At 44.4% G+C, this 15,750-nt stretch overlaps 1 protein-coding gene across 1 annotated transcript in view; it reads right to left on the bottom strand.

Annotated features, from left to right (window-relative positions):
* SMPD1 (sphingomyelin phosphodiesterase 1) overlaps nucleotides 1-7,552 on the bottom strand; it is a 104,246-nt gene extending 96,694 nt beyond the window's left edge. The window contains exon 1 of the mRNA XM_078658715.1: nucleotides 6,709-7,552. Within this exon, the coding sequence (XP_078514841.1) occupies nucleotides 6,709-6,918 (210 nt within the window). The 5' untranslated portion in view covers nucleotides 6,919-7,552. The remainder of the gene's footprint in view (nucleotides 1-6,708) is intronic.
* Between the last annotated feature and the right edge of the window lie 8,198 nt (nucleotides 7,553-15,750).

Raw genomic sequence — 15,750 nt, 5'->3', positions numbered from 1 at the left:
TCTTGAATCCTAGCAGCGAGTCTAGTTAACCTCGCGGAACCCTTGCCAGCTCCTCCAGGTGATAGGATTTTAACTAAGGGTTTGTGGTCTGTCAACAGAGTAAACTTGAACCCCCACAAATACATCCTGTAATATTCACAACCCCATGCTGCGGCTAAAGCTTCTCGCTCAATTATGGAGTAATTCCTCTCAGCTGTTGTGAGCGTCCTTGAAGCAAAAGCTGCAGTTTTGACCCCAGACTCATGTACCTGAGCCAAAACTGCACCAACACCCACAGCACTGGCATCCACAGTCAAGACTGACCTGCGGTTGGTATCAAATGGTGTTAAGATGCCTGCATCACAAATTTCGACCTTGATTTTTTTGAAACACTCTTCTTGCTCCTCACCCCACACAAACTTGCATCCTTTTCTTAACAACACCTTAATCTTTTCTGTCTTCTCTGCAAAATCTTTTACAAATTTGGCATAATATTCAATGAGGCCGAGGAACGACCTTAACTGATCTTTGTCGTATGGAGCTGGTGCATTCCTGATAGAGTCTAATAAATCTCGCTTTGGTTTTACACCATCAACAGACAGAGTATATCCGAGATATTCAACTTCTTCCACTGCAAATTTACATTTCTCTTTTTTAAGAGTTAATCCAGCTTGTTCCATCCTTTCCAAAACAGTTTTTAAGATCAGGTTGTGCTCTTCAACAGTCGCACCAAATATCAGAACATCGTCTTGAAAATACACAACGTTGTTTACTCCTTTCAGTACGGCCCCCATCATTCTTTGAAACACTCCAGCTGCGGAGGCAAGTCCGAAGGGCATACGTGTGAATTGGTAAATCCCCTCAGTTGTTATAAAAGCCGTCAACGCCTTTGAGTCTTGATGTAATTTTATTTGATGATACGCGCTGCGGAGGTCTAACTTAGAGAAGTACTTTCCTCCTTTTAGTGACAAAACTAACTCGTTGATGTTTGGTAACGGGTAGTTATCTACTACTATGTTTTGGTTCAGGGTGCGAAGGTCCACACAAAAACGAAATTTTCCGTCAGATTTGGTTGTGATAACTACTGGAGAAATCCAGGGTGATGTTTCTATCTGTTCTATCACTCCCTGATCCAACATTTCCTTCAACATCTTCTTAACTTCTTCACGTGCAATAAATGGAACTTTCCTTACCCTGTGTTGCATAGGCATAGCATCATCGCGCAGTACAATTTTATGCACATAACCTCTCAACTCTCCAATGTGCTCATCAAACAAACCATTCATTCCTTCAACAATTGAATCTGTGGTTATGCTATCTACAACCATCACCTGTTGTGCTGCCCTGGGATTAATGATTATACTAAGGTCGTACTGTTGCCCCCATCCTAAAATCGCTGGGCCTGATCTGGCTACATACACCTTCCCTTTAACAGAACGGTCCTTAAATGATATCACACATACCATAAATCCAATTACATCTATGCTCTCACCTTGGTAACCACAAGGACTAATGTCGCTAGGCAATAACTGCACATCTTTCCAATTTTCTAAGTACATGTCTTTGGGTATGATAGTCCACAATGACCCTGGATCAACCATCAGCTGGGTCTCTATTCCATCAATAAAAAATTGAGCTTTGGGCCTGAACCTTCTACCAGGCTCACCTTCATTGACATCATCCTCACCCAGACACAATATTTTATTGGCACCCTCCACACCAACAATGTCTTTCACTATATCCCTGTTTTCCACAACAGCCACTTTATCTACATTTCCTCCCCTACACATCTTGGAGAAATGTCCCTTCCTCCCACATTTCCTACATACTTTATCAATTGCAAAGCATCTCCTAAAGTCTGAGTTATGAAAAGTACTCCCGCACCTACTACACATCCTTCCTTGAAATCTGTTCTTGTCATTACTATAAAACCCATTGTTGAACCTCCTCGGACCTCTCTCACTCAACTCTCCACTTTTCCTGCTCACAGCAGCAACTTCATCTTGTTCAACACACGAAACCCCTTGCCCTTGCACATTTTCCTTTCCAGTATCTCTCTTTTCCATCTCTTTCATACACGCATTTGACTCTTCAACTACTTTCGCTATATCAATGGCCATTTGTAAAGTAGGGTTTTTCGCAGCCCACAGTTTTTCCTGCATTTTCTTATTGCGACATTGTACTATCAACTGGTCTCGTATCATTTCATCTCTTATCTCGCCAAAACTACATTTAATGGACAGTTCACGTAACCTAGCCACAAATTGATCTACTGATTCTTCAATCCTTTGAGGTTGAGTGTAGAATTTATGCCTGGCCATAACGATATTTACTTCTTTTGCATACTGTTTTTTCATGCGAGCCTTTGCTTCCGTGTATACATTGGTTATTGCTCTTCCATCTTGATTTAGTCCTACTGGGAGATATTTAAATGAGCGTTGACCTTCCTTGCCTAGAGCGCTTAATAAAAGGGCCTTTTTTCTTGTTGCGCTGAAATCTTTCCCATCAAGTGCTTCTATGTAATTCTCAAAAATGTCTATCCATTCATCCCACTCAATGGGTGGATCTCCAGTAGATTGCAAGAACATGGGAGGTACGATAACATTCAAGTTCTCCATATCAATAACAAATAGAAAAGAGAGAGAAGGAAAAAAAAAAACAAAAAAAAAACAAGGAAAACGACCAAAAATGAGAAAAAATTTTTTTTCCAAATTGCAGGTTCTCAATGTATTGTTTTTAAGATAGTGTAGGTACCATATTCCCTTTTTTTTTTTTTTTTTTTTTTATGTATACTAACAGTGAGTTTTAATTCATGTGGTTGTTCATCTATGTCAAACACATAAAGTACTAAAGTCTATAGTCGACCTCTTGACAAGCTCTTGATTAATTAAATAATTTCCTCACCGTTTGAATCATCTCCTTTGTTGTGTGTGGACACTCGTTTGCAGAAAGAACAGTAGCGGAGAATGTTTTTGTCTGTTTCCGCGATATTTGTTTACCGCGTTAGTGAGGTTGCTTAGTTTCCTCACTCGGCTTCAAAATGGCCGCTACGTCGCGTCAATACGTCACTTCTGCTTGACGCTCGTTTCCTTTTCCTGTCCGACGTTCTCTTCTCTACCTGACGTAGGTTGTAGTGAGAATGGCTCCGTTGGGGAAGAGGTCACGGGATTCTGCGGGTGAGTAGGCACGCGAGCTGGATTTGAAAGATGCAGCGCGATGTCAAATGCTTGCCAGTTAGTTCCAAAAGATGCTTTTACTCACTGCGTGTAAATGCAAAAGTGGAGCCTGTTTCTGTCGTTTGAATTCTATCAAAAACGCAGTATGATACTTTAAGATTTACAGTTTGATGTGGCAAAACATACCAGGGAATCTTCTTGCTTCTGGTTGGGTCGCAAAAACGCATAAGCCAATGTCCTCATATGCGCCTGGATTCAGTTTATTACAATTTCCATAAAACGATGTAGTTTTATGTAGAATAAATCATTCACAGTTCTACGACCAACTCGGTTATGGTTCAATTTAATTCCAAAGTATAAGCAGATTTCAAACTCACCGGTTGTTTGATAAAGGAGCAGATTTTACTTGTCGTCTTTAAATTTTGGACATATCCATATTCAGAAATTCCTGTTGACAGTTCTGCTTTGTTTAAAATGTCCGATTCCTTCTTTTCCTTTTTTCTCAAACTTGCGTGGTTTCTTTTCTTCAAAATCTGCGTGGTTCTTTTCACCAGTGGAGTTCTCCTCCCTCTATGGTTGTTCAGCTCCTTCTGCTCATCGTCGCCATGTGTTATAAATGAAGCCAGGATACAGATATAAGACTTAATTGGTATTTATTAAGTACCATAGAGAAGAACTGGTGATCCCATCAGAAAGCAGGGAGCTAACTGACTAAGTAGAACACAGTAGGTAATGACATCAAGGATATGGAATGTCAGGCTTAAAGGGATACAGTAAAACATAAGTGAAGAGAATACAACACGTTGCAAGCGCGACGCAGCTCCAGCAATGCTCTGGGGGGGCCTATTCTTCCAATGATGCGTCCCTCCTTACGCCTGCTTCAAGCAGGCGCAGGGTTTTGACGCAGCATTGGCCTAAAAGTGACTGAGTGAAATCTTGTAGATTTCACTCAGCCACTTTTAGGAGGCGTTCCTGCGCCGGAACCCCCCCAGCCCAGGAACGTCTCCTTATGGCGCAGGGCTTTACAACGTGACGTATCTCCCAGATGCGTCACGTTGTAAATACCCCACACCATGGCGCAGGATTTGCGCCGCCGCTGCATCACAAAAGTGACGCAACGGCGGCGTTAAAGAGGTGCAAGGGGCTTGTAAATCTGCCTCACGGCCTTTAAGCACGCACCCCATCAACTTCACTGAAGGGGTGCAGAGGTGACTGCAAGCCCTGAACGTCTCAATGGCCCACTTACACGTCACTGGGTACTCCAGAGGCCCCATAATTAATGGCACCAGCCAATAGAGCCAGCAGCGCCAAGAGGCGGACACTCTAAGGCCCTCGGCACAAGATCACCAGGATTGGTGCACGGATACTGAGGGAGCCGAGTCCCAAACACACAGGGCCGAGCCAGCCTTTCATCCTTCCCAGGTCACTATGATGAGTAGTGCTATTAAATCTGGGTATAACAATTATTATTTACAGCACAAAGGATCATCAAAGCTGAGGTTTCAAGTACTACTACAAAAGACACACAAGTAAATAAAACAAGTTATTAACTGTAGTACAATCCTTCAGACGTGCCTCACAAGGGGCTGGCCTCCTACAGGACGCCTACGTCACCTAACAGAGGGAATACTACACCCAACAGAACACAAACCCCGGGTCACTAAAGACGCGGATACAGTCTACTCCCCACACAGAAAACTCAAAACTTGGAGCAGAGCCCACACTGACCTTCCTCACAGGTGTGGGAGGTCACAGGACCCCCAAAACCAGCAGATTACCCTCTGCTAACAAAAACACAGCCACAGCCTTCTCCAAGGTGGAAATCAGCAACTTTCAACACACCCTTGAGTTCATGGTACTGTTCAAGACTACGAGTACCAGAATGCAATCGTTAAACCGGGCCTAGATAAATTACTCGCACCCAAATATATGATATATAAGTATACTGCGAAAATGCGAGAGCAGTAAACAGGGATAGGTTGACATGACTTGTGACCTGCGGCCTGCACGAGGCCCCGCCGCAGGCGCTTTAATCTGTCAAGCTATCTCACCTGCTGCTTGGGGAAATCGCTGATTAGGGGCAGACAAAGCTTTAAACTTCTGATAAACAAAGGCGGAGCTCTCCTCCAAACACCATGCGGGCTCTGTTTGTTTTTCTCACGCGTCGCCCTGAGGTGACACTCGAGGTGTTGTAGGAACAGCGTGACTCTCTAGACGACATTAGCACCAGGAGGGCGCTCACTGCTCCTCCTCTCATCAGAATGATGAAAACAGTCCTGGTGAAAAGCTGTCACGATGCCCTGGGGCCCGACCCCTCCCAAGGTGCCCCCGTTGCTTGGGGTGTCGTGTCTCATAATTCATGCACCGTGTGGTGTGAGTACCAGGGTCCGAGGTCCCTGGCTGGCGGAAGTGGCTACGTCAGCAGTCTCTCAACCTGTGTTTGAGAAATTGACCAATTTTCTTGAAACTTCGCAATTTTGCCCGCAGGAGATTGGTTAATGAAGAAAACTTCTCGAAGGAACACATGTTCTGATCGAACTAGGCCTCGCCTGGTATCCCGGGACTTTTATTCACACCAGGTGCACGCTCGTATAAAACGTTATACACCGAACATTTACTTTGATTTAAAAGAATAATTTTGCATATTTTTCACAAACTTTTCATGGAATTTCACTAAATTTAATGAAACAATATGCAATGTCGTACCCCCTAAATGGCACAGTTAGTGGTGTTGTGCTGCACCACACGGCTCCCCTGCGTGGACGAAAAGGCACACAGTTGCATTCTGGGTCTCGTAGTTCTGCAGTTACTGCTTCTGCTGTCTAGGAGCCAGGCCTGGCTGAGGTCTCTCACGTGACGCGAGGGAGGGCACGTGGGCACATAAGGGGCGCTCGTGCCCACATTATGAACCATCCGCCCCACAGCATCACGCGATTTTCACTAACAGGGGACATGTCTGTGTGGGCCCTGGGAGGGGCAGGGCTCCTCTGCTCCGGCCTGACCCCGGATTAACCCTGGCGCAGACCCCAGTGATGCCAGGCCTCACCGCGCATCCTCAATGCAGGCACACCCGTTCACAGGAAAGGGGGTATTTTATCTTGTCACAGCAGACGAGCAGCGTTTAAATAAGAGTAGATAACACCAGACATGCTTCTGAGCCCGCTCAGTGGTAACAAACGAGGCCATAACACCCCTCCCCCCAATATATGAGACTTTCACAGTCCATGCATTTTACCCAACAACTTGAATTCTGGGACTTGTAGTTTTTCTTTTAAAACTCAATATATGAAATGAAAAAAAGGTCTAGCTAAAAGTGTAACAGGAAATCTGCGACACAGGACAGGGGTGCACAATACATGCGTGCGCTTCACTTCTCGGTCATAACAGACATTCAGATTTACGAATAAAGTACAAGTCCCAGATTCCTGAGTTGTTTGGGCTTGAGGCAAGGATTGGCAGCCGCTGTGATGTAGCCTCGGGTCCCTTGGCAGCCCCGTGCCCTATGGGCCCCTCCAGCCCACCACTGCCCCCGCCCCCTGATGATGGCACTTACCAGCAGGCTGAGGTCGATGGCTGCGAAGAGCGCCTTGCACACCGGGCAGCTCAGGTTCCTCCACCCGTACTGGGCCCCCAGCTTGGGCAGGAAGTATTCCGGGGCCATGACGCCCTCGTTCTCCAGCAGAGGGTAGGCGGAGGCCGGGGGGATGCGGTACAAGAGGCAGGGCAGGGCGATGCCCACCCAGAAGACGGGCACTCGTATCATGGTTCTACCTGCTCTGTCCCAGGTTCCCAGCCTGTCACTGCCCCAGGTTCTCTGCCTGTCACTGCCCCACTAGAGCTGTGTGTCTGTACCAGGACCCTGCCTGCCCCCCTCGGATGTCTGCAGCCCCCTGCTGTGTGCCAGCCTCCGTGGACCACCTGCTTGCTTCTTCTGACTGCCCCAGCCTCAGGTCTGCCTCCCTCTGTCTTACCTGCCAGGCAGTGATACCCACAGAGCCCTTTCAGGCTATGCCCAAACAGCCCTGGCACATGCCAAGCACATGACACAGCGCATTCCTGCCCTGACTGTCACAAACTGGCAGCAACCGGAGAAATGACGGGGTGCCAACCCCTGGATGTCCCTCTGTGCAGCAGCGCTCTCTACTCTGCCGTCCAGGCTTGTCTCTGACACTTCTGCAACAGTCTCTCCACTGTGACCTGTGCCTCTGCTGTACCCAGGGCAGGGTGCCCCTCTGTCTCTGTACGGCAGGGTGCCTCTGCGGTGCCCGGGTGCCCCTCTCTGTCCCTCAGTGGCAGTCAGTCTGTCTCTGCCTCCCGCCAGTTCAGCAGTAAACCATTCCTTCCCTCTGAGGCTCTGTCACTGCAGCTTCCGCATCCAGCACATGACTCAGGGAGGGGGGGTCAGAAGGGGCGGGGCCTGTGGTCAGGCGAGTGGAGGGGCCGGGCTAAGCGGAGGCGAGCACTAGGCCAGCCATGCAATGGAAAGGACAGCAGGAGGGAGGGGCCTGGGAAGGGATGGGCAGGACGGATGGGCGGGGTCTGGGATGGGCGGGGCCCTGGCTCAGCTGCACAGGCGCTGGCTCTGTGACTGGAAGCAGCGTGCTGCGGTCACACAGTAATACATAGCGTTTCTGTGCACTCTGACGCACGTGCAGCACAGGAGGGGCCCCGGGGAAAACAGGAACCAGACAGCCAAAGACGTGCTGAGGGCGTGTGACACCCGCGCACCCCCCCCCCCACGTCCCATCCAAATATGTATAGGACCAGGAGCATATTTTGTTCCCAGCCCTGGCTTTTACCATGAAGACTGTAATTGTATTATATTGTAATTGCATTAGTATAGCGCTTACTACCCCTGATGAGGCGTCAAAGCACTTTTTCGGCGAGTAGCACCCTACTCCGGGACCCTTAGAGACCCTTCTCTGCTTCCCCTTCTCTCCATACCCTTGCATCCCTCCCACCCTCCCTTTGTGCTGTGACAGCATCCACACTTATGGAACTCTGCTCTTTGACTTATTGTAATAACTCTAATCAATGGTTTTTGCTTTAGACCTGGCGCCATATACCATTCCTATGCGACTCTTAGAGTATATCCAGTCTTATCCCCTCCCTATGTATATAGAGATAACTCTATTCACTAGTGTATGCAGTAGACCTTTGTACTCTCTACCATTCCTATGTGACCCTTAGAGTATATCCAGTCATATCCCTTCCCATGTATATAGAGATAACTCTAATGACTAGTCTCCTATGTGACTTTTAGAGTATATCTATGTGTATCCCTTCCCTATGTATATAGAGATAACTCTAACGACTAGTCGCCTATGTGATTGTTAGAGTATATCCATGTGTATCCCTTCCCTATGTATATAGAGATAACTCTAACTAGTCGCCTACGTGACGTTTAGAGTATATCCATGTGTATCCCTTCCTTATGTATATAGAGATAACTCTAACGACTAGTCGCCCATGTGATTGTTAGAGTATATCCATGTGTATCCCTTCCCTATGTATATAGAGATAACTCTAACGACTAGTCGCCTATGTGATTGTTAGAGTATATCCATGTGTATCCCTTCCCTATGTATATAGAGATAACTCTAACGACTAGTCGCCTATGTGATTGTTAGAGTATATCCATGTGTATCCCTTCCCTATGTATATAGAGATAACTCTAACGACTAGTCGCCTATGTGATTGTTAGAGTATATCCATGTGTATCCCTTCCCTATGTATATAGAGATAACTCTAATGACTAGTCTCCTATGTGACTTTTACGACTAGTCGCCTATGTGATTGTTAGAGTATATCCATGTGTATCCCTTCCCTATGTATATAGAGATAACTCTAATCACTAGAACATGCAGTAGTCCGCTTTGCTCTCTACCATTCTGTAGTGTTCTGTTAGGTTACTTTCTAGTCTTTTTAGAATCTTCCACATGCTGTGTTCTTTCTCCCTTATCCCTGATTCCGTTTAGAATGCTGTTTTGAATTACCAACTGCATTGATGATTTACTGGCTGAGTGAGCTGCTGCGCAGCACTTGTTCTAATAAACCAATCTACAAATCAACCCGCCTGTGAGCATATTACTACAAAATATTTGGCGACGATCCGTGAACAAGTGTCTGCTCACCACGCGTGCAACCATGAAGTGATGTTCGGCAAACCTGAAGTGTAGCCTGCACTTTGACACCAGAAGACGCAGAAGTCTAACAGGCACCAGTTCCAACCTCGAGATTACGTCGAGCAGTTGGAAGAACCAGCATACCCGCAATAACCTCCTCAACCCCGCTGAACTCATAAAGAAAAAAAGGTACTGTACTTGTTTTTGTGCATTCTTACGGGAAGCGGCAGCAGTCTCCATTCAGCGCGGGCATCGGCCTGCTTAATTACGTCAGTTACGCTACTTGCGCAACTAGCTTACACTCTTGGCGCATTGAGTTAAGCCCAGCCAGTGAAGTGAATACAATGTTCCTTACGCAATTGACGTAAATTGCACCATGAAACGTCACTGGAACGCAACGTTCTGATGTTGGAACGCAACGTGGAGGCCATTTTACAGTTCAATTTCGTTTTTTTTCACGAAAGTTTTATTAAACGTGCAAACGAGCTGTCAAAGCGCGAACAAAGACGCACCTCCACAGCTACTCAAAACAAAACTGTTCACGAAATAACCACCACGAGGTGAGTGTTTGCATTCTGTTTTTTGTATTCACGAAGCAGAAAGTCAGTTCAAATGCGAAGCGAGGAGATTATTTAAACACTACAATAGTATCACCTTGCTTGAGAGCTGTCATCTTCACAAAGAGAGGAAGCAGTCTTGACTCATCCTATTGACACCAGCCATCTAAGTCAATTACCTTCACGAAGCAAGAGATTGTTTTCCTCATACTTATAATTGCCATCAATAGCCCAGTTGTACCTCCTACGTTTTGAACATACCTTTATATTCAAACAAACATGAGTCTTCAAGCTGTTTCTCCTCCTCCGCCATTTCTTGATCTTCCAGGTGAACCTCCCATTGTTTGGAAAAAGTGGTTTGACGCTTTTACCACTTACTTAGGGGCTATTGGTGCGTCCAGGTACAGGGCAGAAAGGAAAAAATACCTTTTGTTAAACAGTCTGGGGTTTGAAGGATGTTCAATTTTTAAACATTTACCCCCCTTGGTACCTGCTCCTGAAGAGGAAGATTTAGATGACTACAATCAAACTGTAAAACTACTTGAACTACGTTTTGATGTCAAACCTAGTCTTGTTGTTGTCAGGCACAAATTTTTTTAAATCTGAGCAGAAACATGGTGAAAAGGTAGAAGATTTCATTTCTACCCTTAGAGTATTGAGTGCAGAGTGCGAGTTTGAAAATTTTAGGGACCAAATGATAAGAGACCAATATATTTGCAAATGTTTAGATAAAAATATTCAGCAGAAATTGTTATCACTTGACAATCCCTCTCTCGAAGAGACTGTACGAGTTGCGAAAAGCATTGAATTTTCAAAGCTTTCTGTCAAAGAATTAGATATTAGATCGTCTTCGTCCATTACTAAAGATGAGACAGTAGTCAGTTCTGTGAAGGTTGTTGATAACAAGACAGGTACTCTGGGTCGTGCCGACAACAAATTTTTTAAACAAACCAATGTGTGTTTCAAATGTGGAAATTTCCCTCATTCAAAGTCTGGTCGTCCCTGCCCTGCCAGGAGTGTCACTTGTAGACTGTGCGGCAGAGTGGGACATTTTGCTAAAGTGTGTCAAAGTGGAAAAAGAAATCCTTCATTCTCGCAACCTGGTAAACAGTAGAACAATAATTATGCCCCCACTTCGGTTGCTTATGTATCTGATTATTCTCAGGATGATACCAGTATACAAGATGATCTGAGAGACATGGTTGCTGTGGTTAGCATTGAAGATCCTGAGTCAGAGTGCGTGGATCCTTACTCCGATTTTGGTATTGGAGATAAGATAGTCTGTTTGTTGGTGGATTCCGGGGCCAGGATAACAATGCTAACTCAGGAACTCTTTGAGGAGGTTTGGGGCAATCGCAAACTTTCTCCTCCAGATAGGTTACCCCTCAACTATGAGGGCAGGAAAATCGAACTGTTAGGTTTTTTTGAAGATTCTATTGAATTTAGGGGAAGGAAAATTTTTGGCAAAGTGTATGTCTCAGTCAAGGGTTTGAACATCCTTGGTTGGTTCCACCAAGGTTTATTTAAGATGGTTCTCCGCCCAGGAACCAAGGATCCCATCTCCATAGCTGTTGTTCAATCCGACGACATTCCCCCTGCAAACGATGTCCTTTCCACTCAGAATGATGATTTTATCTGCACTTTGACCAAAGATTTTCTTGATGTGTTTGGAAATAAATTAGGGGAAGTGAAAGGATTCATGCACACTATTCGTATCAAGGACAATGCTATCCCAATTAAACACAAATTGAGAAATGTCCCATTCAGTGTGCGAGACCAGCTTGAGACAGAGCTTTATGATCTTTGCAGCAGAGGAATAATTGAACCCATTGAATCCTCTTTATGGCTTTCTCCTCTTGTAGTTGCTAAGAAAAAGACTGGGGAGCTTCGTGTCTGTGTCGACTTACGCAGCTTGAACAAAAACATCTGGGTCGATTCTTTTCCTCTGCCGAAGATCCCCGACATGTTGTCGCTTATTGATGGTTCCAAGTGGTTCAGTAAGCTGGACCTAGCATCTGCATATCACCAGGTGGTCCTGGATCCTGCGTCTAGGCATTATACGGCCTTTGTATCCCCTATAGGTTCCTTTCAATACTGCCGTATGCCCTTTGGGTTGGCCTCTGCGGCAGCCGTCTTTCAAAGGATTATGACCAATATTTTAAAAAACATCAGTGGTGTGGTCGTTTTCCAAGACAATGTGCTTATTCATGGTAAAAGTGGTGATAGCCATGATAAAACTCTGAAAGAAGTTTTGAAAGCCCTGAGTAGTGCAGGTGTAGTTTTAAAGAAAGAAAAATGCATTTTTAGAGCTCCCAAAGTAGAATACCTTGGACACGTATTATCTGAGAACGGTGTTGAACCCCGACCTGGTTTGGTTAAGGCCATTGTTGATAGTCCTGCACCTAAAGACAAGAGTGGTTTGAAGTCATTCATTGGACTTTGTGAGTTTTACGCTAGATTCATACCTGATTACGCCACGAAAGTACAACCCTTATCCAACATGCTTAAAAAAGAGGTTCCTTTTTATTGGGATGCAGATTGTGAAAAAGTTTTTTCTTGGATCAAACAAGAGCTTACTGGGTCTAAAGTTTTGAAACCTTTTAACCCCAATTCGTTGTGCACCATCACTGTTGATGCCAGTGGGTTTGGTTTGGGGGCTGTCCTTACTCAAGAGGTGGGTGGTGTTGAGCATACTCTTGGATATGCTTCCAGGGTTCTTCGAGGAGCAGAATCCAACTTTGCAGTTATTGAAAAGGAACTCCTAGCTTGTTGTTGGGCTATCAGGAAATTTAATCCGTATATATGGGGTAAACATTTCTGTCTGAGGACTGATCACAGTCCTTTAGTCTCTATCCTGACTGGGGTTCGGATTAAAGATCATTCTCCTAGGATTGTCAGGCTTTCAACGAAACTTCTCCAATATGATTTTGAAGTCAGCTACATACCCGGGAATAAAAACATAAGGGCTGATTATCTTTCTAGGAATCCTGTTGACGTTGATACTGACAGAGATTGCGAGGAAGATTATGATGAGGAAGACTGCTTTGTAGCGTTTGTTGGTGTTGATGATATGCGCTCCATTAGTGAAAGGGAGTGGAGAGAGCATTTATCTAACGATACCCTGCTAGGTGAAGTGATCAAATTTGTTAGAGGTGGTTGGGCCAGGGAGAAAAATGTTCATGTTTCCCTTCAGACCTTTGTCAAAGTGTCTGATGAGCTCTCCATTGAGGGGGGTATCCTAATGCGTGGGGATAGATTGATTCCTCCCAGTGATCTTAGAATTAGAATTGTCAAGGGTGCGCATGAGGGTCATCTTGGCAAAACGCTAACTAAAAGAAGGGTTAGAGAGCATTACTGGTGGCCCCAGATGGATCAGGATATAGACACTGTCGTTGCTGAGTGTGTGGTTTGTTCTAGTGCTGAGAAGTGTTTGAAAACACGTTCTCCTCCCCTTCAGCCCATTCCTTTCCCCGATAGGCCGTGGGAAAAGATAGGTATAGATCTGGTTGGTCCGTTCCATTTGCTGCCCTCTACTTCCAAGTTTGCCATAGTTGCAGTCGACTACTACTCTAAATGGCCAGAAGTCCGTTTTGTAAGTGAGGCCAGCTCTAAGAATATTATTGATTTCTTGAAAGACCTGTTTTTGCGTGAAGGTTTTCCTTCCTCCATTGTAAGTGACAATGGCACACAATTTGTTAGTCAAGAATTTTGTTCGTTTGTAGATTTGAGTGGCATCGTTCACTTGAGGAGTGCTCTTTATCACCCTCAGACGAACGGTCTTGTTGAGCGCATGAACAGAGTACTTAACAATTGCATTCAATGGGCTATTGCCCAACACTGCCATGTCCCGAACGCTGTCAGATCCATGTTGTGGTTCTATCGTACCACTCCCCACACTTCCACCAAGGTTTCCCCATTTGAACTGTTGCGTGGGAGGAAACCATGTTCAAAAGTTTGTCCTGGGTGGATGTCACGTTGGGTAAAAATGAATTCCATTGATAATGTTGATGAAGTTGTCAGGTCTAATGTCTCGCATGCTCAATCTAAACAAAAGAGTGTTTTCGACTCCAGGAAGAAAGTGATATCTCAGTCATTTGTGGTGGGTGATAGAATTCGGATCAAGTTACCCACTCACTCTACCAAGGGGAATCCCAAGTTTTCTGAACCTTTTGTTATTGACAAAGTATGTGGGAATTCTGTGAGAGTTAACATGAAGAACTGGTGGAATGCTGCCAGGGTGGTTAAAGTGGGCAAATCTGTGGTTCATCCTCAGTTTTCTCATGATATGTCTATTTTGCCTCTTGATGTTCCTATTTTGCCTTCTACTTCTGTTCCTTCTTCCCATGATGTTTCTGCATTACCTTCTACTTCTTCTGCCACTGTCATACCTCGTAGGAGTTCTCGTACTCGAGTCACTCCTGCCAGGTTTCGGTAATTTTCTTGTTCTTTGCTGTTCTTGATCTATAGCTGATTTTTCCTCCTTCTTCTTCTTTTGATTTGTAGGAGAGAGGATAATGTAGTGTTCTGTTAGGTTACTTTCTAGTCTTTTTAGAATCTTCCACATGCTGTGTTCTTTCTCCCTTATCCCTGATTCCGTTTAGAATGCTGTTTTGAATTACCAACTGCATTGATGATTTACTGGCTGAGTGAGCTGCTGCGCAACACTTGTTCTAATAAACCAATCTACAAATCAACCCGCCTGTGAGCATATTACTACACATTCCTATGTGATTGTTAGAGTATATCCAGTCTTAACCCTTCCCTATGTATATAGAGATAACTCTAATCACTAGTTTATGCAGGAGTCCGCTCTGCTCTCTACCATTCCTATGTGACTCTTAGAGTATATCCATGTGTATCCCCTCCCTAAGTAGATAGAGATTTCACTAGTATATGCCTAGAGTTTAGCAATATGTATCTCCTCCTTGTGTGACTTTATCTCTTGTACATTTGCAATTTTTTCTGTTTGTACCTTTTTTATAATGCACGTAATCCTAAATCCGTATGTTTTCAACTGGTTCTTATGTAAGTCAAAAATTAGCAAATTCTTTTTGTACCGTCAGTCCTTATGTTTGAAACTGGGTCCTATGTAAAGCGCTCTGACACCTTCGGGTAAAGTTCGCGCTATATAAAATCGCATAAATAAATAAAATAAATAAAATAAATAGAGGATTAGTGTTGAATTACTATGGTGAAACATGCAAGTACATTTTCAGTGGTGGATAGGTTAGTCAGTTATTTGGAATGATAGCAGAAGGATAGAAGAGGACAATGGTTTCTACTTATATAGCGCTTGTTGACGCACGCTATTCAGGAAGCCTACAAAGGATTAGTGGTGAATTAATATGGTGAAATATGAAGTAATTTCAGTGGTGGATATTAGTCAGTTACTTGGAGTGAGAAGATAGCAGAGGGATAAAAGGGGAAGAAAGGTTTGCATTCATATAGCACTTGTTACCCCTGATGGGTGTTAAAGCGCTTTTCTGGCAAGTAGCACGCCACTCCGGGAACCCATAAAGGAGTAGTCGTGAACATGAGTATAGTAAAAAATATGAAGTAATTTGAGTACTGGATATGCTATTCAGTTATTTGGGTAGTATATTAGTATAGTTTAATATGGAATTTGAGAAGTGAACATGTTAGTCTGTTAATTTCGATTGAAAAGGATAGTGGAGGGATAAAAGAGTGACTTTTTTCTTTCTTTTTGTCTTAGCAGTAGGAGGAGGCTTTTGGATGAGTAAAAAGGAGTACTCAGAGGGAAGAGTTTAGAAAGGTTTGTTTTAGGGGATCGGTATAGTAAAAATGGTGTCAGATGATGCAAGGAGGGGGTAGAGTAGGAGAGAGTCTAGAAAGGGTTATTTTGGCAATCATAGTAGTGGTATGGGGTTTGGGATAAACGAGAGAGTGGATGTA

This window comes from Lissotriton helveticus, chromosome 8, assembly GCF_964261635.1.
Source record: "Lissotriton helveticus chromosome 8, aLisHel1.1, whole genome shotgun sequence".
In the NCBI taxonomy this organism is placed as follows: Eukaryota; Metazoa; Chordata; class Amphibia; order Caudata; family Salamandridae; genus Lissotriton; species Lissotriton helveticus.
Note: the sequence above shows the minus strand (reverse complement) of the source record. Positions and strands in the feature narration are given on the sequence as shown.